The sequence below is a fragment of the Pantherophis guttatus genome, chromosome 12 (genome assembly GCF_059756535.1).
Source record: "Pantherophis guttatus breed Tessera chromosome 12, ASM5975653v1, whole genome shotgun sequence".
NCBI lineage: Eukaryota > Metazoa > Chordata > Lepidosauria > Squamata > Colubridae > Pantherophis > Pantherophis guttatus.
The window spans coordinates 16960008-16987357 of NC_142074.1; the positions used below are offsets into that span (position 1 = coordinate 16960008).

The 27350-nt window shown below is 39.2% G+C and overlaps 1 protein-coding gene and 2 long non-coding RNA genes across 8 annotated transcripts in view; 1 reads left to right on the forward strand and 2 right to left on the reverse strand.

Annotated features, from left to right (window-relative positions):
• Positions 1–27350, reverse strand: part of DIAPH2 (diaphanous related formin 2) — a 343475-nt gene that overhangs the window by 136345 nt on the left and 179780 nt on the right. For all 5 annotated transcript variants that reach the window (XM_087877553.1, XM_087877550.1, XM_087877551.1 and 2 more), the window contains one exon: positions 24625–24750. In XM_087877553.1, the coding sequence (XP_087733679.1) occupies positions 24625–24750 (126 nt within the window). The remainder of the gene's footprint in view (positions 1–24624; positions 24751–27350) is intronic.
• LOC148112229 (uncharacterized) lies at positions 9041–24596 on the reverse strand. Its single transcript, XR_015729691.1, has 2 exons — positions 24227–24596; positions 9041–9197 (listed from the first exon to the last, which is right to left on the reverse strand). It is a non-coding gene; the product is annotated as an uncharacterized LOC148112229 (long non-coding RNA).
• On the forward strand, positions 9571–17135 carry LOC148112230 (uncharacterized). Of its 2 annotated transcripts, none has more exons than XR_015729689.1 (2): positions 9571–9742; positions 16696–17135. It is a non-coding gene; the product is annotated as an uncharacterized LOC148112230 (long non-coding RNA). The 2 variants fall into 2 exon arrangements; XR_015729690.1 differs by lacking the exon at positions 9571–9742 and adding an exon at positions 14072–14124.

The window sequence follows — 27350 nt, forward strand, 5'->3', positions numbered from 1 at the left end:
TACCGGTTCACCCGAACCAGACATAACCGGCTGAATCCTTCCTCATGAGAAGAATTTGACTGACGTATTTCACCTAATAAATCTCTGAAAGGGATCAGCGAGTAGATATTACTTCACAATCAACTTCACAGATGCTCTTCGATTTGCAACCATGTGAAGATCAATAGTACTCAAGAAAGTGACTTACAATCAATTGCAGGGTCCCCATGGTCAACTGTCAAAATTAAAAACTGGCACCTATTTTTTGATGGTGGAAGTATCTCGGGAACTTCCCGGCTGGCTTCCAAAATGCATAGTAAACGGAGAAGTTGGATTTGATTAAGGACCGCATGATTCATCTAAAACAATTGCAGTGATTCATTGAACCACTGTGGCCAAACAGGGTCATAAAATCAGACACGAGTCACTTAACCGCTGCCCTGCTTCGCAAAGGAAATTCTTCTCCCAACTGTGATTGTAAGTCAAGGATTACCTGTAAATTTCCACAGCAAATATCTTCACATGTAGCTTGTTAGGTCAAATGTTCTACACGACAAGGAAAACCAAAGCAACAAGAAACAAGCTTGCAGATTCAGAGTAAGTACTCTGGTGTTATAATAGCATTTATAGACTGATATACCGCTTCACATTGCTTTACAGCCTTCTCTAAGTGGTTTTACAGAGTCAGCATATTGCCCCCAGCAATTTGGGTCCTCATTTTACCCACATTGGAAGGACGGAAGGCTGAGTCAACCTTGAGCCTGTGAGGATCGAACTCCTGGCAGTCAGCAGAAGTAGCCTGCAATACTGCATTCTAACCACTGTGCCACCACAGCTCATGTAGTGTCATGTAATGTACTGTCAACGGTAATGCCAACCTAACCTTGAGTTTATGGGAAAGAAACCTTTAATTTTCTTCCCAATGTGGTGTAGTTGCAAAACCCACGAACGGGAAAAAATAAGAATGCAATAAACGCGACATGAGGGACGACTGGAAAGGCAGTTTTCAGAAAAAATGGAGGTTTTTCCATCCAAGAAGTTACTGCCGCACAAACTTCCTGGATTTAAAGGACCGCAAAATGTGGCAGAGAAGGAGAAACCCAATGTGACTCAGATATCTGGCATACAGAGTGTAATCCCCAAAGTCAGCTAAGAGCCTTCATGCTTAACACGGTTTTGCATTCCTCAAATTATCATGTTTTTGACTTGATGAGCTGTCAGGTTCACATTATCATTAATATATACAATGATGACCCAGAGGAACGGATCATGAAAATTCTATGCAAATTCACGGAAATTTGATTTCCATATTTGGCAGTGGGGACGGAACTGAAGTTCGCTGTAATTGTACAAGACTGCAGCACCACAGGCTGATTGTTATCTAAGGTTCGGTCTAATGATTGAGCACCTCTGACTTGCATGAACATGTCAATGCAAATTAGAAGCAACATGTGTCTGGATCCATCAGTGTAAAAGAGGAGAGGAAGAAAGCGCAAAATCTTATGCTCGCAGGCTCTATGTATACCTAAAACGAGATATTAATAGAATGTCTATCACCGGGATGAGTTCACTTGGATTTCCAATTTCCAATTTCCTACAATTTGGGTACCATTCTAAACATCATTTGCTTTTGTTTCCATGGCTGGTGTGATCACCTGTTTTCAGGTGATGTATTGCAACAGTGCTTTGCAAGATCAAATTGTTCCTCACAAGCAATTGAAGAAGCTCACAAAATTGGTGCATAGCGTTAATTATATATCACATTTATTTTGGGAGATATATTCTGTCTGAAATCTAATAATAACTGTAGACATTAGCATCAAGATGTTAGGATAACAGCTCAGTGATGGAAAAAGTCGTAATTACTTAATTATCACATTGCATTGATAGAAATCAGCTACTAAGAAAGGATATGTAACGATGCCATTTTCCCAATGTAAGGGGAAAAAAAATATGGTTAATAGTACCATTTTCTTTATTTAAAAATGTGTGGGTATAAATCTGCAGGCCGGGACTTATTTCATCTTAAAGTAAATTTGAAGTCTGCTTGGAATAAGTAGAAAAGCTTCATGTTATACTGCTAACGTTTCAAGGAAATTACAACCCAGGCTTTTGACTTTAGGCCAAGGTATGTAATTTGATTAAGCCAGACAGTCTAACATCATTTCTAGATGCCTTCCACAAGGTTTTTTTTTTTTTTCAAGTAAAATCTTCTTCAAATGTTCTTAGAATTCTGACGTCAAAATCGATTTGTCATGTTAGGTTAACGTAAATAATCTACTGGCAGATTTTCAAAAGGTAAATATTTTTATTAAATTTGGATTTGTGTTTAGTGGGTTCTGAGCAATTTGAAGGTCAGCTTATATTCAAAACCAAGCAATGGACATGGCTATATTCTGAGAGAGAGTGACTGGCCTGAGGCGGGACTAGAACTCAATACCTCTTGGTGATTGGCCTAAAGTCATCCAACCGGCTTTCATGCCTAAGGCGGGTCTAGAATTGCCTATCTTCTGGTGATTGGCCCAAAGTAACCCAACTGGCTTTCATGGCTGAGGCAGGACTAGAACTCATAGTCTCCCACCTTCTGGCCTGGTGCCTTAACCATTTGACTTATACAAATATATCAACTTGGGGGAAAAAAAAGACTGTTGAAATAGAGAGATATATCTGTTTTGATCACAACGCAGATTACAGCCACTGAAAACATCAATTAATGGGATTATTGAAAATCGGATCCTGTTTTCCATCTTGTCTTCTGATATGCTGATGGATGAAGGAAGCACTCGAACAAGAAAAAATGTATTATATTTCATGTACCAAGACTTCCCAGAAACGGTCCTTGCCTTCTACCTTGGGAATTCAATCACATAAAGTTATATTGAAACTGGAAACTGTATTATAGCACTGAACAAGATGTTTAAGCTCCAGCAATTTTTCTAATCTTTCTGATAATGTCTCTAATGTGCTGGAATTTGTGTCCTATTGAGGACAATACAGTGGGATGGGATACGTTTCCTTTCTCTTTCCTGATACCTTGCCAAATAATTCTACATATGTAAAAATGGATGTGTGTGTATGTTCCAGCCTAACTCTGGAATGCCTCGCGCAATTTCAACCAAACTTGGTACACAGATGATTTACTTTCTGGAAAGAAATACTGTGGGGGTAAGACACCCCTAACACCCCTTGGAGTGTGTGTTTTGTTAAGATACAGCCTGTTGTGCCTTAAAATGGCTTCTACTGTACTGCATTTTTTAAAAAAAATAATTTATATGCCACCCTTCTCCGAAGACTCAGGGCGGCTTACAATGTGTTAAGCAATAGCCTTCATACTTTTGTATATTTATACAAAGTCAGTTTATTGCCCCCACAACCTGGGTCCTCATTTTATCTACATTAGAAAGGATGGAAGGCTGAGTCAACCTTGAGCCCGGTGAGATTTGAACTTGCAGTAATTGCAGGCAGCTATTGCATTAAAATGGCTTCTACTGTACTGCATTAAAATGGATTCTACTGTGCAGCACAGTGGAGTTGCCATGGTAATGACTTCACAGTACTCCACAAGGGGATCCCTCTGGTAAGGGGGAAAATCCAACATTAGAAATTATGTTTGGTTCAAACATTTTCAACAAGGCTTTGATTATTCTTGAGGACAAATGTATGGCCATGATCAATAAAACATTACTGCAACTCGGCCTTGCCTGCACCACTATGAGACCGACATGACATACTTCATGCAGATTACATATGAGAAAAGAACTACAACGTCAAACAGCTTAGTACATATATCGTGGACAAGAAGCCACTTCTAAATCAAGATCAGAAAAAAGCATGCTAAATGATCGTGGATCAGTTAGCAAAACAAGGTGGTATCATTTCATTTGACGCTTCTGGGGGCACAGGGAAAACATTTTTAACTAATTTAATTCTCGCCTCTTGAGGACAATACAGTGGGATGGGATACGTTTCCTTTCTCTTTCCTGATACCATGCCAAATAAATAAATGAATAAATAAAAGGCTTTCGGCATAAGGCAAAAGGACAGAAAAAGTCATTTGGATGTCTGGAAACATAATCTTCCCATTATCACTGCCCTCTGTTTTCCTCCTTTCTCCATAAAGTCAAGCAAGATTTTGAATATTACAAGATAAGAGGCGAGAGACTGAATTGATTTAGTTGATGTATATGTAAAGCCCTTCCACAAATAACAAGGAAAAAGATTGAAGAAAGGCCCAGAACAGTGGAAACACCAATCTTCCTCCAAAAAACATTACACGTCATATCTGAAATTTCAAAATAAGTCTGTACCACGAACTCATTTAATGTTAAGAGAGGCTGGTGACCTTTTGACAATCAGCACTGCAGGATGAGAGAATAGAAGATCGCTGATGTAAGCTACGGCTTTGTTTATTTTAGGATTGTTTTTCATCACCAAAGAATCTTTTTCCATTTCTAGAATACAATAAAGCCAGATATGGCAACGCAGCACCCTTCAAGGAAGAAATAAATAAATAAAACAAGAACTATAGGCAGTTTAATTCTGCCGTGTTGATGCCGTGAAGGCTTAGAGGAAAACATATCAAACATGAAAATATATCAAAAGGAGAATTTGGCACATTTCTTGTGGAAAGAAGCATATTTTTAAATTCTTAATTAAGAGATTCTTCCCTATTCTCAAGCAAGATGGGCTCTTCAAAACTTTATGCACCTTAAAATGCTTTATTAAATTTCTATTCTATTCTATTCTATTCTATTCTATTCTATTCTATTCTATTCTATTCTATTCTATTCTATTCTATTCTATTCTATTCTATTCTATTCTATTCTATTCTATTCCAGTTTTCTTGGCAAGGTTCTTCATAAGGCGTTTGCCAGTGCCTATTTCTTAGTGCTGGGACAGACTAGCCCAAGGTCACCCAACTGCATTAACAGAGGGCTACAATCAAGATACAATCAAGAAAGGCTGAGCACCAAAGAATTGAGGCTTTTTAACTCTGGTGCTGGAGAAGACTCCTGTGAGTCCCTTGGACTGCAAGGCGATCAAACCGGTAAATCCTAGAGGAGATCAACCCTGGCTGCTCTTTAGAAGGCCAGATCCTGAAGATGAAACTCAAATACTTTGGCCACCTAATGAGAAGGAAGGACTCACTGGAGAAGAGCCTAATGCTGGGAACGATTGAGGGCAAAAGAAGAAGGGGACGGCAGAGAAGGAGGTGAATGGATGGAAGTCACTGAAGCAGTCGGTGTGAGCTTAAATGGACTCCAGAGAATGGCAGAGGTCAGGAAGGCCTGGAGGAACGTTGTCTATGGGGTCCCGATGGGTCGGACATGACTTTGCAACTAACAACAGCACAATCAAGATCAAGGGAGGTACTAATACCAGTCTATAAAGCCTTAGTAAGACCACACCTAGAATACTGCATCCAGTTTTCATCATCACAGTATAAAAAAAGATGTTGAGACTCTAGAAAGAGTGCAGAGAAGAGCAACCAGGATGATTAGGGGACCAGAGACTAAAACATACGATGAACGGTTACAGGAACTGGGCATGGCTAGTTAGTGAAGAGAAGGACCAGGGGAGACAGGATAGCAGTGTTTCAATATTTGAGGGGATGCCACAGAGAGGAAGGGGTCAAGCTATTTTCCAAGGCACCTGAAGGCCAGACAATAATGGATGGAAACTGATCAAGGAGAGATTCAACCTGGAAATAAGGAGAACTTTTCTGACATCTGAATCAACCAATGGAACAGAAGTTGCCTACAGAAGTTGTGGTAGCTTCATCACTGGAGGCTTTCAAGAAGAGACTGGACTGCCATTTGTCAGAAATGGTGTAGGATCTCCTGCTTGTGTGGGAGGTTGGACTAGATGACCTACAAGGTCCCTTCCAACTCTGTTAATCTGTAAACTGCTTTTGGTGTCTAAGGTGGGAGTAGAACTCACAACCTCCCAGTTTCTAGCCGGAAGCCTTCACCATTGGATGTCCTTCACTGAGTATTCCCTGTTATTTCCTGACATTTAACTCTAAAAATCGAAAAAATTAAATGCTACCAGGATTGGCTTTCTCATCCCCCTTGTATCTTAATAGTTTTACAATTTTAGGTTTTGAAAACTTCCCAGAGACTACTGGAATGGGTGACTATAACTAATATAAAGGAATTAATAGCAACTTTATGGGCAGCAATAATCAACGATAATGCAAACAATCAAAACTATTCTTATTTTGCCATTTATAAATTGTTTAGATATTTAACCTGGATGCCCAACGTTCCATTAAATCTGACTTCCAATTATAGAAATCTGGATTTATCTGTTTCAGTTCCAGACACGGAATCCTGAAGCAGTTTCTTTTGAAATTTCCTATTTTCCTTGTAGTTAGTGTTGGATACAATTAAAAAAAAATCTCTATCCATACACAAATTTAAAAAATAACCCCGGATATGAACACAAAAAATAAAATAAAACCAGGCATCATGGAAGAACAAGAGAAGTCTGGTTACCTTCCCAAGGGAATAAATTAGATTAAAAAAAAAAATCTGCTGTAACAACAAATGAAAAAGTTCAAAACTGAAAGTGATGCACAGGTAAAACAAGCCAAACAAATAGATATGTGTCTTAAGATTTACGTTTGCATATTGCTTCTACGATAATTAAATACAAACATTGTGAATAACATTGTGAAAAACCATACCAATTGTTTACTAAAAACAATGAGAATCTAGCGGCAAAGCAAATAATTACAGAAAGACGACAAACTGGGTCTCTAACCATTCTTATTAAGCAAGTCAACATTGATTTTCTCATGTACTATATTTTTTCTTGATAGATTTTTTTCCCCCCCGCCCCTCGCTCGTGTCTCTTTTCCTGTCCCTAAACTCACTAAAAATGGAGCTTTTGGAATCAACAGAAGAAGAAGAAGAAAAAAAGAATTGCAAAAAAAAAAAACCCCAAGCAATGATGATATATTTGTTTCGGGGAATAGAATTAGGGACAATAGCTATTGCCCTCTTTTGTGGACAAGGGCAATGGTGGGATTCAAGTAATTTAATAACTAGTTTTCTGCCCTAATGACTGGATGAGTGGGCGGGGCCATGGTGGGCGTGGCCAGGGGGTGTGACAGGCAGCACACAGCCTCCTGCACTCCCCTGGGAGCAAAATTGGGCCGCGGGGGCACACGCCCCCCCCGCGCCCGTTTTTGGCCTAGACAGTCACTCGGCAGCCTCCTGGGAGCAAAAATGGGCTGCACGGGGGCATGCCACCCCCTCCCGCACCCTGTTTTGGGCCTAGGAGGCCTCCCTGCACTTACCTGGGAGCCAAAATGTGGCGCATGGGGACTCTTGGAAGGGGCAGGGTGGGAAGGGGCGGGGCAGGGCCAGCCAGCAAGTTAACTACTGGTTCGCCCAAACTGGCCTAAACCGGCTGAATCTCACCACTGGACAAGGGTTGTGGCAAAACTGACCCTGAAAATGACCATCCTGCCTTAGTAGACTTAGTAGACAGAGAAAGATTTTGCCTAGCTCACCAAAGAGAAAGGATTACAGTCCGTATGATAAATATAATGACCATTTCTCTCCAAAGACTTAAAGTTGAATTCTTTGACAAAAAAATCGTCAGGTTAAATGTCGAAACGTATTTAACGTTGATGAAATTTAGCTCTTAATCTGTCAACACGAAGAGAAAGAACAGGTTATGAACACAATGCTGAGCCTTACACTATTTGTAAATCTCTCCCCTATATTCACTCAAAACACATAGGCAGCTTGACGTCTTTAAGTGAGGTTGAAAATGTTGAAATGGGTGTTTTATTGAGAACTTTCCAATTCAAACCAATAACTACTGTTCAGAAGGAATGCACGGTAGAAAGTAGGTTTACCTTTTCCTGGAATAATACTTAATTCTTAAACCAACAATAAGATCCTACGAAGAGGTGCTGTTATGCAGAACAAAACAAGAGAACAAAATTGCCATGGGAACAATAATGTTTGTCCGTCTGAGTAACCTTTAACACAAACCAATGTTTTAAGCATAGCTCTTGTAAGATACGAAGTTGAAAACCCAGTGAGAAATAACCCCATTACTATGAGATAAATCAGAATGACTTACTTCAGTTTCACACTAAGGTCTAATTTACATGGACAATACTCTACACATTGCTTTTTTTGATGGTGTTCTTTTGCTACAACATCCCCACAGAATCTAATACAGCTACAAATAATTTAGTAGGGCCATTAATTGACCTTTTACAGACTAGGATTCAAGCCATACAAGAAAAAACTTTGTTCCATTAATATAATATTGTATAGGCAAGTAATAAAGACTCACAGCATCACAAAAGATTGTTCTCTCGTCTTTGGAAAACTGCCCGGCTGGAGTTGATAATTCTTAAAAATAAATAATTAAAAACCCCAAAACTGTTCTTTTGAGTTGAATGCTCATGAGTGAAAATATTAATTAACTTACTCCAAAGAGAGAGAGAGAGAGAGAGAGAGAGAGAGAGAGAGAGAGAGAGAGAGAGAGAGAGAGAGAGAGAGAGAGACGGGGGGGGAGGGAGAGAGAGAATTCCATTAAGGGGGTAAAAATATCTAAAAGTAGCCATTCCCTTTCATGAAAATGATATTATTTTATTTCATTTTAATTACAGGAAATGCTTTATCTGCACTTTAGGAGACATCATAAAACTCAACAAAAACCATTTAATGCAAACAGAGAACAATCGTAGAAAGAAACCAGTTTTACTTTAGTTTTTTTTTTTTTTTCATTTTCAATGTGCATCTCGCAGTGGTGAAAGGAAAACCATTACCTAATTAAAACAGAAATAATAATATAAAAACATTTTATCTTCCAGTATTTTTTTAAAATATTTTTTTAAAAAAATTCTGCTAAGACTAGTGTAGTTACCACAAAGGAAAAACAAGTTTTTTCCCCATCCTGCAGCAATGATCTTCCAAGTACCATATTTCCCTGAAAATAAGACCCTGTCTTATATTTTTTGAAACCCCGAAATAAGCGCTTAGCCTTATTTTGGGGCGTGTGGAGCAAGATGGGGCTCCTCTTGCCATCTTACCTGATTTCCAGCTCTGCGTTTAAATATTTTCGGGGAGGGCTTATTTTCGGAGGGAGGCTTATTTTAGTGCATTCACAATTCACAGTTTCTCCCTGTCTATTCTTTCTTTTTCTTGGAATTCAGGGCCGTTTTTCTTTCAAGATCTGCAAACTGGTCACTGCAAAGTATAAATCAAGGAGAGGCCTTAATTCTATTCAGCATCACAATTTCTTTGGGATACAGAGAAATAAAGAACAGCTGGATGCATATTTATGAAGCTTCAGGGAGTCCAACAGACTCGGAATTGCTTTGTTTATGCCAGCCTATTAAGAATTAAAACCATAACCTCTTTCTCTTTGAGCATGCAAATGTTATTAATTAAATAATGTCGCGTGTCAGCTTCATGACTTTTCAATCAACCAGGGAAGTACCTCCTCCTTTCAGAAAAAGCTACTGGGGTATTCATTTGTTAGTGTGCCCTTTCCCTTCCGTTGAAAGTTGAGATGTGGGAACAAAGGAAGCCCTTCATTATATATGCACAACAATGTGCATGTGTGTGTGAATTCTCTCCACTGAGAGAAAGGGGGCAAACCCTACTAAATTAAAGGTTTATTTGCATCTTTAGCATCCAAACACAGCATTCTTCACTATCTTTTGTTCATTGTTGAAGCAAGACAACAGTTGCATGATTTCTATCTGGATCCTCACAACCATTTCTTCAAAGTAAGTGCCTTTGTAGAATGGATTTGAGTTGAACCTCTGGGATCAAATAAGGACCATTTTGAGTCATCTTTAATGAAAGTAACTCAGCTCTTCTAAGGACAATCCACGGGCAAGAGGTGATGGATAGAAATAGAATACCTATTAATATAAGATTTGTGTTATCAAGATTTAGAATAGAGGTAGAAATTAGAAAGCGGGGAAATATTATTATGCATATTCCTATATAATATTTTAAAATCAGTACGTGGATCAAAGGATTAGAAGTTGAAAGATGATTGTATTACATACACTTAAACAGCAAAATCATGGTTATTAGTATTAATTTAATTTAATTTAATTTAATTTCCAATTTATATACCGCCCTTCTCCCTGAGGACTCAGGGCGGTGTACAGCCAAGATAAAAAACATAGGATACAAATATTAAAACATTTAAAAATATATATAAATTTTGGCCCGAAAGTTAAGAATCACAGACTAATTAAAAGAATTTAAAAATTTAAAAATTTTAAAAATTTCTTCTTAGGCCAACCCGGCTTGTTGAAAAAGATGGGTTTTCAGGGAACGACGGAAGGCATTGAGGTCCTGGATTCTTCTTATCTCCGGGGGCAACTGATTCCAGAGGGTGGGAGCCCCCACAGAGAAGGCCCTCCCCCTGGGGGCCACCAGCCTACATTGTTTGGCTGATGGCACCCTGAGGAGGCCCTCTCTGTGGGAGCGCACGGGTCGATGGGAGGTCGTCGGTAGCAGCAGGCGGTCTCGGAGATAGCTAGGCCCTATGCCATGGAGCGCTTTAAAGGTGATAACCAACACCTTGAAGCGCACCCGGAAGACCACCGGGAGCCAGTGCAGCTCGCGCAGGAGCGGTGTTACATGGGAGCGCCATGTTGCTCCCATCACTACCCGCGCTGCTGCATTCTGGACCAGCTGGAGCCTCCGGGTGCTCTTCAAGGGGAGCCCCATGTAGAGAGCGTTGCAGTAGTCAAGGCGAGAGGTGACGAGGGCGTGAGTGACTGTGCACAAGGAATCCCGATCAAGAAAGGGCCGCAACTGGCGAATCAGGCGAACCTGATAAAAGGTCCCCCTGGTAACAGCCGTCAGATGTTCCTCCAAAGACAGCTGCCTATCCAGGAGGACTCCCAGATTGCGAGCCCTTTCAGTGGGGGCCAAAGACTCGCCCCCAATAGTCAGTGATGGAGTCAACTGACTATATCGGGATGCCGGGAGCCACAGCCACTCAGTCTTGGAAGGGTTGAGCCTGAGCCTGTTCCTCCCCATCCAGATCCGCACAGCCTCCAATATTGTGTATTAAAATACTGAATAATTAAATGATAAAGGACTATATACATGGTGGAGCAAATACTAAAATGTTAACAACTCTAATTATAATACTTATAATGTTATTATAATGTGAGTATGATTAAGGTAATTAAGCTTATCAATATTATTTGGTATCAAAATTAACAATACCCAGATGCCACAGTTCATGTATTCAGTACTTATATATATATTTAATTTTTTTTAAAAAAATGACATACAAAAAAAAAAAAAAAGGACAATCCAAGAATCTTTTTAACCAGTTCATATATTTCATCCATTGTCTTCTCCTCCTACTTCCTTCAGCACTGTTTCAACCAAACAGTTTCTTTTCTTTGTGACATATATTATTTTTCTTGTTGGACAATCAAAGCATTTAATCTGCTTATGAGAAAAGCTTTGGCCCCAGATTTGAGAAATCTCAGTTATAATTGTTACAGATCATACCATGAGTGCTAGGAATTAATACACTTCGGTATGATCAAGACCAACCCCACAGATCATCGTAATTTACTCTAATTTTGGAGTAGGATGCCAAGACGTGGAGATAATTTTAAATTACACTTCACCCAGGTGAGCGGCCTTGCCCCTATTTCATCATCATCATCATCAACCACTTAACTATTCCCTCATTAAATTTATGTGTTCCATAAAATTTGCTCTTGGGGTTGTGCAGGCAATTTTTAGATCCAACCTCATATTTTATGATTCCCTGCCCATGTTTCAAATCTCCCTAGGCTCTCTATTATTGCCGTGCCCACCCTATAGTTTGCGTTACTGACACATTTATTATATGTGGATTTAATTAAAACTCTCTTTGGTTTTCTTTTCCTACAGATCTCATAGAAAGGTTCTTAAATAAAATGGAGGCCAACACAGGATCCCCAAAGTACCATACTAAATCTCTCAGAGTAATAACACACTGCTATTTATTATACTTTCCCCTCTTATTTTCTTTCTCTTTTCGAGACCAACGATGTTCATGAAGTCCTCCTAAAGAAAAAAAAAATAGACCTGCCATATATGTTGCATCTTAATACCCTGTTTCCCTGAAAATAAGACATCCCCTGATAAAAAACCACAATCGGGCTTTTGAGCACATGCGCTAAAATAAGCCCTCCATGAAAATAAGCCCTCCCTGAAAATATTTAAACGCATGAGCAGTTGGTCCCCACCATTTCCTCTGGTTAGGGTTAGGGAGACAGAGCTGGGAATCAGGTAAGATGGCAAGAGGAGCCCCATCTTGCTCCACGTGCCTCAAAATAATTAAGACCTCCCTGAAAATAAGGCCAAGCATTTATTTCGGGATTCGAAAAAAATATAAGACAGGGTCTTATTTTTCGGGAAAACACGGGTAAGTGTGAAATTATTTCTTGTCTCACAACTAGACATTCCCCATCTCAGTGCTGGCATAAGGACCTTTCTAAAGCTACCAGGGAGGTCTCATAGATAATTTCTTCTGCTTTATTACTTCTAGATAGCTATGGGGAAAAAAATGGCCAAAGATAGCTAGAGGTTGTAAAAACTTTCAAAGAAGCCTAGTCCCGTTGAGTGCAGGCATAATATTAATCCAAACTCCCCTACGGAATTAATAACCTTGATGGCTAAATCTAAGGTGGAATTTTTGAAGCCGGAAAACACAGTACTTCCATGACCTAATTTCCACAACTCAACTAAAAAATAAAAAGCTTTAATCCTAAAATTGTTGCAGTTCCTTTTTTATTCTTATAAATGTAATTTGGTCTCAAATCCTACAATTTATCATGATTAAATCAAACAACAGATCCTTGTAGGTATGGATCACTCATGACAGGAGAATTCAGGTTCTCCCTGCTGTAGGCACAATTGGGAACATATGTCAAGCATGAATCATAGGGTTCACATGTAAAGTTTCCAAATGACTACTTTATTGCTCACGCCTATACGCAGGAATCTTATCAAACTAACGGTTTGCAGTGGGTAAAACTGGGTAAGATTTAACGGCATTCAAGTGAGGTTAGACTTCATCCTCTTGTGACTACGTAGAGACTCTAAACTAATTCCCTACTTCACTCCTCCCCTTGGGTCTGCCAGTCTTTCTCAGACAACATATATCCTTTATGGGATATATAGCTTGATACTCTAGTTTTAGGTTCTCTTCCAAATGACCCAATCTCCTTTCCATTAATACAGAATTAGGTTTCTTTGGAACGTGAGCAACAATTCAATCTCAGATTGAAAGGATATAATGTAATCCAATAAAATCACACATCTATCAGAGGAATTCTGATTATGAGCACCCTTCTATAGGAAAGGCTATAGTTTAGTCTGCCTTTACACAGAGACACATATTGTACCCTGCTTTAAAATTCTAGTTATACAAAAGCATTTGTACATGTTTTGTATGTACAGAATCTAAGTCATGTAAAGAAGGTGAGAGATAGAAGGGGTGCTGTGAATTAGCTATTTAGTAAAACCTATTATATGACTGGATGTACTGTTATTCATTTGTAGCATAAAATTTGCAGTTAGAGCTACAGATAGTAAAGGTGAATGTAAGTACATGTTAACAATTAGGTTCATCGGATCCATTATTACCTGGGAATATGTATGAACGTATTTTTTAAGCTTGTTATTGGATACGCTCTCTTATCAGTATTCTTGAAGCTAAATAATCAAATGGAAGGTCAGGAATTTGCTGTGTTTCTTTTTTTAAACAAACAAAAAAAAAAGCAAGCAAAAACCTGAATTTTCTACCTGTTTTCTCGGCAAGTATGGATGTGCTTTTAAAGAATGCATCACAATCATTGTTCCCACTGCACACCGAGTGCTCCGTTGTATTCATGACACAAAGAAAGGTGGAACACAGAGGGAAAAAAAACAGCTCTGTAACCAAGGGAGATTTATGAATTGACAGAATTATACGTTGCCAGGTTTGACACTTCGCTATTGTAGAATGGATGAGCAGATCTTAGGACCTTAGGACTGACTTTGTTCTTTGTTGGAACTGTATGACTATGGCCAAAGGCAAAACTGAGCTTGTGTGTGTATATACGTGTGTATGAGCTGAATGGAGTTGGGATTCCAGGTGAGTAATCTGCATATTTTAAAAATGGCATCCTGTAGAAGAGCAGAGGATGACTCTTTTTTCAATCTCTCGACTTTTAAACGGATCTTGTCACAAATATTTTGCTTCGTTTACTTTATGTGTTAGATTTATATTCTGTGTGACACACTAGTTTAGTTTGGTATATACATCACCTTCCCTTCTTGAAGTCTATCCTTCAAGAAAAGCCCTATGGGCACAAAGTCACCTGTGAATATCCAATTCACAAAATCTGGAATCTGGAATGAATATACCACAGTAACTTTTGATACTGTTTTTTTGGCTACTTTGATACTGTGTTTCCCTGAAAATAAGCCCTCCCCTGAAAATAAGCCCTCCCGAAAATATTTTAACGCATGTGCAGTCGGTCCCCGCCATTTCCTCTGGTTAGGGTGACAGAGCTGGAAATTAGGTAAGACGGCAAGAGGAGCCCCATCTCGCTCCATGTGCCCCAAAATAATAAGACCACCCCGAAAATAAGGCCAAGCGCTTATTTCGGGGTTCAAAAAATATAAGACAGGGTCTTATTTTCAGGGAAACACGGTACTTAGAAGATCATTGCTGCAGGATGGGGAACAAAACTTTTCCCCCAACTTTTTGGGGAAACACGGTAGTTTAATCAGACATTCATCACTGAAGGACGAGTAGATGCAATGTAATTTTAGAGATGGATGGATGGATGGATGGATGATAGACAGGATAGCTAGACAGGACAGGCAGCCAGACAGCAGGCACATATACATGCACGCACACAAACCATTTCATAGTAAAATAATGCACACACTCACAATCAGAAAACCATATATACAACTAGCTTCATTGCCAGGTTAATATAATATACTGTAGGGTGAATGCAGAGAATTTGTCTGACTCACTAAAATTGCTGAGAAGGAAGGCATCCCCCACTGGATATTACATTTAATCATAGCTGATGAACGGTGTACCTTTTCATTTAAGTAGACAATTACACTGTTTCCAGAGTTGCACATGGGCAAAGAAGGGGGAGTGATGAGCTTAGGAAGAACTCCCACTCTATTATTAAATCTCACCTAAATTCATTTTTACGCTCGCTGTTTATCGTGTTTTGCGATTTACAGTTACAAGATGCATCCTGACAGAATCATGAGCTTGAAGAATTTTTTAGATTTCAGCCACTGTCCGCTGAATTTGTAATTGTGACAGGGAAATGCTCTACTGCCGAACTCCTGAGGTTTCTCCAAAGCTGTGTTTCGGAAAAGCATCGTTTATTCATATTTAAAATGAATGTAATCTTTTGTCCCCAACATTCCAGCCAATCTTGCAGGAAGAAAGTTCTTAAAGAATGTCTTTATTTTCTTTTTAACAACATCTTACCATTCTCTTAATTGAAAAGATCTGCAGATTTAGTTTATGCTTCTTCTGCAAAACAAATGAATCATATAGGTGACCTAAACTCAGATATAATTAGATTGGAGGGGCCTATTTAAGCAAATGCCTATTTTATTTTATTCTTGTCCTTGAATGATCAAGCAATTGTTTTATCTTTGATTTAATTACATTGCAAGGTGCATGTTATTTATTTATTGGAGTGATTTGCTCACCCTGCAGTTGTGAGTCTGAACAGCGAAAACAGGTTAAACCAAAGAACGTCAATAGCAGAGTAGCTAGCAAGAATGAAAACAACAAAATATGAAGCACAAAGGAGGCCAAACCACTGCTACACACCTATTCTCAAACTGCCACAAGGTAGATTATTCAACACCCTGAACCCAAACCCATCAGAGGTATAGACACCCCCAACAGAGAAGACATGTCTTCTTCTGGGTCCTGCCAGACGACCTCATTTCATAGAAGGGACCTACAATAAGTCCACTCGGTTGGATTTTGTGGAATAGGTGGATTTTGTGAACTGTTTGAAAATAAGGGATTTCACAAAGGACTCACAAGAAGATTAGGGGATTGGAGGCTAAAACATATGAAGAACGGTTGCGGGAACTGAGTATGTCTAGTTTAATGAAAAGAAGGACTAGGGGTGATATGATAGCAGTGTTCCAATATCTCAGGGGCTGCCACAAAGAAGAGGGAGTCAAGCTGTTCTCCAAAGCACCTGAGGTCAGGACAAGAAGCAATGGGTGGAAACTAATCAAGGAGAGAAGCAACTTAGAACTAAGGAGAAGTTTCCTGGCACTTAGAACAATTAATCAGTTTGAACAACTTGCCTCCAGACGTTGTGAATGCCCTGGCCCCATCTCTGCCTCCGACGCAGAGTCGTCGTCCGGGCCTTCCCCGACTCCAGGACTGGCCCATTGTCCTCCCCAGCTTCCTCACTGTCCGACTCCGCTGCCAGCTCCACAGGCTGCTGGCGGACCGTAACATTACGTTCCCACAAGCCATCTCGGTCTAACCCTTCTTGAATCTCACTGACTCTTATCTAGCAACAATTTAGTGCTGATCGTTAGTTGACTTAGATTCTTGTGTATAGACGTGAGCAATAAATCAGCTTAATTGGAACTTAATGTGTAGTCCTGATTCTTCACACCTGACATTAGCCTTTTTTTTTTTTTTAAACTGAAGGTTGCTACATTGATTTCATTACAAAGCCTGGAGGGAGAAGAAACCACATATCCATCTTACTACGCAGGTGGGGCGAGAAAAGCTTCTTCATTCTGATTGACTTGTAGGAAGGTTTTGAGTCCAGGAAGCCTCTCCGTGCCCGATCAGCGGGGCATCATTAGCACACCGACAAAGAACACTGACAGAACGTTAATGACATTTGCACCACATCAGCTATCAACACCTGGGATTTCCTGAAAGCTCCTTACGGAGGAATAAATTCAGTTAAACTATTCCGAGATGCACATTTCTGTGCAGCACTTTTTCCCCTGGCAGACAGAGGAGAGCTACGCTATGGCATGATTGGCTAACATTAAAAGCGGAGCATCTTCTCAGCTAATGTCTTCCCCCAAAGTGAGCAAAAGGGATAAACAGACAAATAAACCAGAGCATTGATCTGCGGTGATCCAGGTTTAATTCACCACTCAATTAAGGAACTCACTACTGGATGGGGTTTGAGCTAATTGTTGTAGCTTAGATTCATGCCTGCTTCACAAAGCTATGGCTGGATGACAAAGAGGAGGCAGGAAGACCCCTCCCCCTCCCCCAATCATTGCACCTTGGATTCTTAGATCTAAGCAATATAAGTTTAAAAAAAGAAAAAAGAAATGGATACAATGGCTTTGTACAGAGGCACTTTTTTGTCACCCTGAAAAAAAGAGCTTGGGAAAACATCATAAATGGGTATTTATAGATACGTCATCTATTACAAGGAAATGCTTCAATATAGAAATGTGTGTGTGTGTGTATGTATCTCCTCTATATATAGTATCTCTATATCTATCTATCTATCTATCATCCATTCATCCAACCATCCATCCATCCAACCATCCATCCATCATCCATCCATCCATCATACATCTATCATCCACCCATCCATTCATCCCTCCATCCATCATCCATCCCTCCATCTATCATCCATCCCTCCATCTATCATCCATCCATCATCCATCCATCCATCCATCCATCCATCCATCCATCCACCTACCTATCTACCTACCTATCACTGTGCTTTTTATTCATACTGAAACCCTTTCATTGAATGCAATAGTTCTGCTAAAGTCTTACCTAAGCTTATGTGTAGATTACTTTGTGTCACAATTGTCTCCTTGTATGAGGGAGGGTCTCCCTATTTATTAGTATCATAGATACTAATATAGATATCCCTCCCCATCCAGAGGTTCTGCCATGCACCTTCTACAGAATATCTATTTTATGCATGTTCATGTTTTTAATAATAACCCATCCGCAAACATAATGGCTAAACAGCACTAATATCAGTCTATCTTCTGAACTCTTCTACTGAACACTCAATTTCTTATAGAAAATATAAGAACTTATAACTTTATATCTCTTTACAGTGCTTTACAGCCCTCTCTAAGCAGTTTACAGAGTCAGCATATTGTCCCCAACAATCTGGGGCCTCATTTTACCCACCTCGGAAGGATGGAAGGCTGAGTCAACCTTAAGCCTGGTGAGATTTGATCTGCCAAACTGCTGGCAGCCGGTGATCAGCAGAAGTAGCCTGCAGTACTGCACTCTAACCACTGCGCCACCGCAGCCATCGAACCTAGTTAGGAGAAACTAGAAATGTGCACGTGTTCTGGATTTGTTTCCAAACAAAGGTGCATCACGGTGCATTGCAGCATGAATTGTAGTACCTACCCATACTTTGTTATGAGCCAAGAATTATTTTTTTCTAGTTCTAGGGCAGGGGTCAGCAACCTTAAACACTCAAAAGAGCCACAAAGGTCCTAACTGGAAGCCCCCCGTTCAATTCTGGAGCCAACTGGAAGTCCAGTTCCCCCACCATAGAGTCTCCTCCTAGGGTGGCATCCTTTTTCCTCTATCTATCCTAACTGAAAGCCCTATCAATTGTGGAGCCGACTGGTGACAGGGAGCTGCAGCAGAGGGATGAAAGAGCCACATGCGGCTCCAGAGCCACGAGTTGCTGACCCCTGTTCTAGGGGGAAAAAAGAATACCCTCAAACCTTTGAGCCCTTTTTCTGCTTGCTGTTTAAAATAGCTTACAAAATATGTATATATTTGTAGGATTAAGGGAAAAAAAGTTGCATGATGACAGTAAGAAATGGAAATTCGATCACCATAATTTCTCATAGCTGATAACATAATTTTAGCATTATTATGTCCTAGGATTTCAGATTGTTCTGTGATGCTCCTTGGTGTTTTTAAATCCAATGCAACTTAGGTAATGTGAATTCACTCATAAATTAACTATAAGTAGTTTTCCATTTCTACGAGCTAAATAACGTTTACATCATAAACAAATGAAAAGTATGGCATAAGTGACAAAGTATACATATACATATTTCATTTCATTATTTCCTACCATGTTGATAGAGAAAGTTTTTAGAGAGAAAATCATTTTCTTCTTTCGATTAACCTTTAGAGTTCTATGTTTCTCTATATTAGGCAAGGCATCTGTTGATTTTTTTAGATTCTCCGAAACCATTCTTCCTTTCTACCGTTATTGTTAAAAATAATCTAACAGTTTGTACTTCGAATTAGATATCAAATGTTTTTTTTCTTCCTTCATTAAGATATTAATGTTATTATCCAAAAATACATAATCTTACCAATTACAGGAGCCAGAGAACAGTTAAATTAGTACAATCAGAAACAGAGCACTCGTTTTATTGAAGTGCTTTCGGTACTAATTTGCACCATTGATGCCACATGTTTTCTTATCACTAATTGCAAAATTATGTAGGAATCACAAAATATTTGACTTTCTGCGCAACCGATAAGTTACAATGCCAGCTCTTCTCCGCTAATAGAATAATGAGAGGAAATGAGCTAAAAGTCAAAGATAATTACCTCACTGGTAGATCACTGTTATGAAACACAAAAGCAATACATATGTCTGATCAAGGGGAAAAAAGGACCATAATTTGGTTATAGTACCGTTCATTGGAATACTATGGAAAATACTCAAATCTAACAGTGTTTGAGTTGCAGCTAGTCAAGAATATGTCACAACCACATTTCAACAGCACCTACAATCGTGGACAATCCCAAAAAAGGATATTTTTGAGTTGGGAAAGGTATATCAACAGTAGAGACCTTCAAATTTTTAGGTTCTATCATATCTCAAGACCTAAAATGGACACCTAACAACAAAAACTTCATCAAAAAAGCACAACAAAGAATGTTCTTTCTGTGCCAACTCAGGAAGCTTAAACTGCCCAAAGAGCTGCTGATCCAGTTCTACAGAGGAATTATTGAGTCTGTCATCTGCGCCTCCATAACTGTCTGGTTTGGATCCCTCACATCCTGGACATAAATTGTTTCAACTCCTACCCTCAAAACAACGCTATAGAGCACTGCACACCAAAACAACTAGACACAAGAACAGTTTTTTCCAGAACGCCATCACTCTGCTAAACAAATAATTCCCTTAACACTGTCAAACTATTCACTAAGTCTACATTACTATTACTATTAATCTTCCCATCGTTCTTATTACCCATCTCCTCCCACTTATGACTGTATGACTGTAACTTGTTGCTGTATCCTTACGATTTATATTGATTGTTTCCTAGAATGATTTCATTTCTTAATTGTACCCTTTGACCATTATTAAGTGTCATACCTTATGATTCTTGACGAATGTATCTTCTCTTTTTATGTACACTGATATGCACCAAAGACAAATTCCTTGTGTGTCCAATCACACTTGGCCAATAAAGAATTATTTCTGTCTGTCTGTCTGTCTGTCTGTCTGTCTGTCTGTCTACCTACCTACCTACCTACAAGTCCAACTTTGTGTCCAACAAGCACGGGAGTCTTTTTCTCTTAGAAGTAAGGTGAGCAAGTTAGGACATGATAGATACACAGACTTGTAGAAATGATGGAGATATTAAAACTTAAGAGTCCTCTAATGAAGATCAGGAGAAGGTTGAAGACAGAGGAAAGTAAATATTATGGAATCTGCTACCAGGAGATAAAAACACGGTCATCAGTATGAACAGGTCGAAAATAAACAAGTACATGGTAAGTAAGGTCTCAATTGCAGGTTATGAATTCAGTATCCGAAGCAAAAGGTCTCCTAGGGTCAACTGTTGAAGAACACAAGTAGAAGAACATTGTTGTGACTTTTCCTGATTGTAAGCCAGACATCTGACTTGTTGCTATGGCAATAAGGTACTCTATTTTGATTAGACCCAGTTGTTATGTTTAACAGCTTCTTAGGAAATCAAATAACAAGCCATGTCGGATACTCATAAACAAACCCTATCAAGTTCAGTGGAGCTTATTTCCTAGAAAATGTTCATAGAGTTGTCATTTTAAAACATTGCACTCATAGTTGGTGATAACCCTGAGGCTCTCTCTCTTTCCTTTAAAAGATACACAAGATTAATAAAAAAATGTTCACATTTGCCACCAAGTGGACAATCACTATTAAGACTCTGTGACAGTCAGGGGCTGCCACAAAGAAGAGGGAGTCAAGCTATTCTCCAAAGCACCTGAGGGTAGGACAAGAAGCAATGGGTGGAAACTAATCAAGGAGAGAAGCAACTTAGAACTAAGGAGAAATTTCCTGACAGTTAGAACAATTAATCAGTGGAACAACTTGCCTCCAGAGGATGTGAATGCTCCAGCACTGGAAGTTTTTAAGAAGATGTTGGATAACCATTTGTCTGAAGTGGTGTAGGGTTTCCTGCCTAAGCAGGGGATTGGACTAGAAGACCTCCAAGGTCCCTTCCAACTCTTCTATTCTATTCTATTCTATTCTATTCTATTCTATTCTATTCTATTCTATTCTATTCTATTCTATTCTACTCTACTCTACTCTACTCTACTCTACTCTACTCTACTCTACTCTACTCTACTCTACTCTACTCTACTCCAACCAATCATCTGTAATGGATGGATATGAGCTGCAGAAGACTTTTCTTTAAAAACGCCTTAATTATCTGCAGACAACGAAACACAGTAGAACTATCAGTGCCAGGTTTTTGAAATTGCTTTTGTTTTCCTAAACAATCAGATCTAAATCGCTCAGGATATTTTAGCAAAAGGCTTATTAAAGGGTGATTTTTTTCAATTACTGAAAGCAGAAGGGGAAAAAAAAACACAAATCAAATACTATGGTAAACTATGTTTGGGTTTTGGTGCCAAGGACTGGAACTTGACTTGCATATTCCAGTTACAGAATTAAATAGAAAATATTCCAAATTCCCCCAGATGTCAGCGAAGCATCAATAAAATTAGAAATTACGTCTTGGGAACCATTTCTTTCTAGGATGGTCCCTAACTTAAAGGAAGAGTAAGCTAAACTGATGCAGCTACTATAATCCTGAGAACAAAAGATAATAGTCAAAGACTGGGAGATATATTTTACAGAAGATAGATTTGAGGCTCCCTTTATGGGTTGTTTTTTTGGGGGGGGGATGCATGCTTGTGTCTGTTAGTCATTACTTTTTATTCCAGAATGATAGGTAATCTGATACCTGCAATAGCTGCTAGCAATTAATTAATTCAATCTATAATTATCTTCTTCAAACTGACTCTAAACTGCAAAGCTCGGGGCCTGTTCGCTTTGTATTTGTTTGCAACTTTTTGTGGGTTTTTTTTTTTTAATTTTATTTTTGTTTCCCTTTTGCTTAATGAAAAATGCGGCAGAACTAAAAAGCTTCCCAACGTTTTGGCATCATTACCGGGCCCAATAAAGATATTGCCTACATTCTCCTCTTTGTTAACTACATGCGGAAGTAAGAAAGAAAATAAACACAATCATATATAAATAGGATGCTCACCAATGGGCAATATTCTTGTAGTTTAGCACCGGGGAATCAGAAATGGGTCTAAGAACTCTCAAGGTAGACAGTTTTTTTAAAATAATATATGAATCACACACATGAATCTTTATGTTGAGTTGAGTCGAGTCGAGTCGAGTAGAATTGAGTAGAGTAGAGTAGAAGAGTAGAGCAGAGTAGAGTAGTAGAGCAGAGTAGTACAGTAGAGTAGAAGAGTAGAATAGAGTAGCAGAATAGAGTAGAGTAGAAGAGTAGAATAGAGGAGTAGAGTAGAGTAGAGTAGAGTAGAGTAGAGTAGAGTAGAGTAGAGTAGAAGAGTAGAATAGAGTAGTAGAGTAGAGTAGAGTAGAGTAGAGTAGAGTAGAAGAGTAGAATAGAGTAGTAGAGTAGAGTAGAGTAGAGTAGAGTAGAGTAGAGTAGAGTAGAGTAGAGTAGAAGAGTAGAATAGAGTAGCAGAGCAGAGCAGAGCAGAGCAGAACAGAACAGAATAGAATATTGGCCAAGTGTGATTAGATACACAAGGAATTTGTCTCTGATGCAGAAGCTGTCAGCTAACATGCAAAGCAGCAGAGTAATATTAAACATAATAATGATATTAATAAGAGGGAGTAGTAGAAAAGATGAGAAAGGTAATGATGATACTACGGCCACCCTTTTTCCAGTTTTTAACTTACCACTTATCATCCTTGCTAGACAGAGATATAATACAAAAAACACACATGCCTATACATACTGTTGCACATTAATACAATCACATACACATCAAAACAATTGCCTAATCAAGCTTGCAGGTAAGTAAGTTAAAACAACAGGACTTTCATTAAGGTATCCATCGATGTTTAAACAATATTTTTGTGCTCAGTCACCTACACCTCAAATCTCTTCAGCTTATACACATACATGAATGGGAAAAAAAACCCAACCCAATAAGAAATCGATAAATTAATAAATAGGGACTACTGAACCCATGCTGGCTGGAGAATGCTGGGAGTTGAAGTCTTAAAGTTGCCAATGTTGGATAAGGTAAAGGTAAAGGTTCCCCTCGCACATATGTGCTAGTCCTTCCCGAATCTAGGGGGTGGTGCTCATCTCCGTTTCAAAGCCAAAGAGCCAGCGCTGTCCGAAGATGTCTCCGTGGTCATGTGGCCAACATGACTAAATGCCAAAGGCACACGGAATGCTGTTACTTTCCCACCAAAGGTGGTCCCTATTTTTCTACTTGCATTTTTTACATACTTTCGAACTGCTGGGTTGGCAGAAGCTGAGACAAGTAACGGGAGCTCACCCCATTAGGCAGCGCTAGGGATTCGAACTGCTGAACTGCCAACCTTTTGATCGACAAGCTCAGTGTCTTAGCCACTGAGCCACCCCGTCCCTGTGAAGGTTAGATACCCCTGCGCTCAAGTCTCCCAGATATATCCATTAGGGAGAGAGTTTTAAGGGTTTAGTCTGGCAAGATTCTGTCTATTGTGTGTAAGCAGATAAAGAACTGAGCTTTGTCTGGATTGTTTCATTGTGCTTACTCTAACAGTCATTTTATTTTTACTTTTTTCTCAGTTGGAGAAATCCATCTGGTGCTTTTCACGTGTCTGTTTGTCTACCCATCCTAAACAATTTGGTACTGTCACCAAATCTGGCCATTTCATGTCTTATTTCCCCCTCTCCTCCACGGCCCAAATTAAAACATTTTTAAGGAAGTTGAGATTTCTTACCTTATTTCAGAACCAACAAAGGACACAGAATTTCTAGGCTTCATCTGAAATTTCCACAAGTAGCCAAGTGAAGTTGCCCTTTTTGCTACTGTCCAGAACAAACTCAGCTACCTTAGTGAGAAAATGACTGAAATATCATAATTTCGATTAGGGCAAGGAAGGAATCTAGGCGAAACTCAATTCATATATCCAGTAGTCTAACTAAACTAATGAGAAAAAGCAAATATTCCTTTGGAATTTCATATGAAGATACACCGCATCCCTGGCTGACAACTTTCTGATCAAACAGACCATTCTTTTTTTCAAAAGTGATTCCGTTTTATATTGTTTAAACATTGTAAGCAGGACATAATTCACATATTTAACTAGGAAAAAGAGCAACAACATGCAAAAGGATATGATCATTTTTTCAACGAATTTATCATGTGGATCTTCTATTTTGGGGAACTTCTTGATGTCATTTTCCAAACGCTGTATCTGCTGTCCCATGGAATCAAGACTGCTTTTAAGACTTTGAGCTGAAACTGAGAGAGAGAGAAAAAATGGTAATTCAAAAATCAGACCAGGACTTACGACTGGGGGAAAAAAAAAGCTATGTCAGAAGTAATATTCGTGAAGGCAGTGAAGATAATTCCATTAATATGTGCCCTCATTTTTCTGAATTACGGCTCATAAAAGTTCTACTATTCATAAAATAAAGGGAAATATATAATATAATATACGAAATCATCATGCTTAATGTGAGAATGTCACTATTTTATTCTTCCATTAGTTCAAACTAATCTAATTCTATTCAAATTTATTGATAGAAATGCTAGTATTTCATTCCTTTGAATCTAATTTGTAGATTAAACAGAAACCCAGTTTCAAAGAGATTCTATCTTAGCAATATATATAGTTGGTGATTTAAAGAAAATCTGCAGAATACATCTTTTTATCTCTTTCGCTCTAGTCATGAAATGTAGAATCTGGAGAAACCTATAACTGCCGTAACTTTTTACTGGTACTTCTAACTTTAATTTAATGGGATAACGCAAATTATTAATGTTCCAAAGAGTGGTAAGCAAAGGCACAGGAACAGTGTAACACATCACAGTTGTAATTAATTTTTGTAATTAATTGCTAAGTAGCATTGTTCAGATTAATATTAAAAAGTTAATCAATTAGTATTATTGTATTCACCGTGGAGTATCTTATCTTTTCTCCTAAATTATTCGGGGATAGCTTATTAGCTCTACAGAGTAATATTGTGAAGGGAAGAGAAAAGAATGTTGTTCAAATCTGTAAGTCTAGTTCAGACACAAGCAAACCCCTTCTGCATCACAGATGAAAGAAACAGAGAGCACGGAAAGAAAAATTAGGGTTTCTTTTGTTTTGTTTCAGTCATCATTTCTGCGTAGAACCGAACAGGAAAAACAAAGTGATTGCTTACTTTTGTGTGTTATAAATTTCAGCCTGTGTACATTTGTACCCAAGGCCGTTGTTTCAGCATATAAAAGTAACAAAAGTGCTATTACAACAAGGCAAATTATTTCTTCAGCAATACCTAAAGCCTCCTGATGATTAATTCCAGATCGAAAACCATGGCTGTAAAAGTGGAGATTATATATCGTGGGTTCATTGCATTTAACCTGGGATTATTGCATCTGGAGTTTTCGGTTGCCAATGTTAACAGAACAGAAGTCAACAGAGAATGAATGGAATGAATGAATGAAAGGGATCCAGTGAGCAAACTATGAATCCAGCGAGCAAATTATGACTCTGAAGATGCCGTCCACAAAACTGGAAATCCTGAAATCTATGAGTGGTCCAAGCAAGGGCCAAGCCATTGTAGACATACCATTATATGCCTCCAGTAATCCAGCAAGTGAAAAAAAATATGCACGGACACTATGGAGACTCTCAATCTTCCAGGGTTGTCCCAAAGTACACAAGTGCTTTTTTTCTAAGTACACAACAGACCAGGGATGAAATGAGCTCTGACATTTGCTACCGGTTCGCTTCGCTACCGGTTCGCTTTGCGTGCGCGTGTGCACAGTGCGCACTAAATGCACACTTTGCCTGCATGCACACTGCAGGCTCTACTGTGCAGCGCTGAAAAAGGAGGATTAAGAAGCCTTTCCTAAGGTAAGTAGAATAGCGAGGGGGGTAACAGCTGTGCCGCATTATTTAGATTCGCTAGAAAGCAGGATTTCCTGCTTTCTAGCTTGTTTTCCCAAAAATAAGACATCCCCTGATAATAAGCCCAATCGGGCTTTTGAGCGCATGCCTTAAAATAATCCCCTTCTGAAAATAAGCCCTCCCCGAAAATATTTAAATGCATGCGCATTTAAATGCATCCGCCATTTCCTCTGGTTAGGGTTAGGGAGACAGAGCTGGAAATCAGGTAAGACAGCAAGAGGAGCCCCGTCTTGCTTTATGCATCCCAAAATAATAAGACCTCTCTGAAAATAAGGCCAATAGCTTATTTCAGGGTTAAAAAAAAATAAAAATAAGACAGGGTCTTATTTTCAGGGAAATATGGTAGCAAATATAAATTGCTCGGCACAGCTGATCGTCTGAAATACCGGTTCACCCGAACCAGTAGCATTTTTTTACTACCGGTTCGCTCGAACTGGTAGCTTTTATTACTACCAGTTTGGGTGAACCAATCCGAACCGGTAGCATTTCACCCCTACAACAGACCCTTAACATAAAAACTGTGATAACAAGTTGTTCAAGGGTGTCGAACGCCCTCGACAACTTACCGAATAAGAGGGGCACTCCATGTGGAAAACCAGCTGGCTGAACATATTAATGCCAGAATAATAAACACGGGTGTTGGTGATGGTGGCGAGAATGGGGCGATAGCGATAGCAATGTTGGTGGTGGGATTAGTGGGATTCGGTACAGCTGTTTGTGGGATATTGGGAGGTAGGAATCCTGTGCCGGATAGTTGGAACAGCCTGACCTGAAGCTGTAAACACAGACCAATGATGTCATATGCCAGCAACCCGAGGAAAGCTCCAGCAACTTCAAAGCAGGGAGGAAAGCATGCAGCTTATCAGCTGACACTGATTGTGGACTATTACAAAACAGCCAGCAGGATAGCCTAAAAAAAGAAGCTGAGTAATGGCTCCTCTCA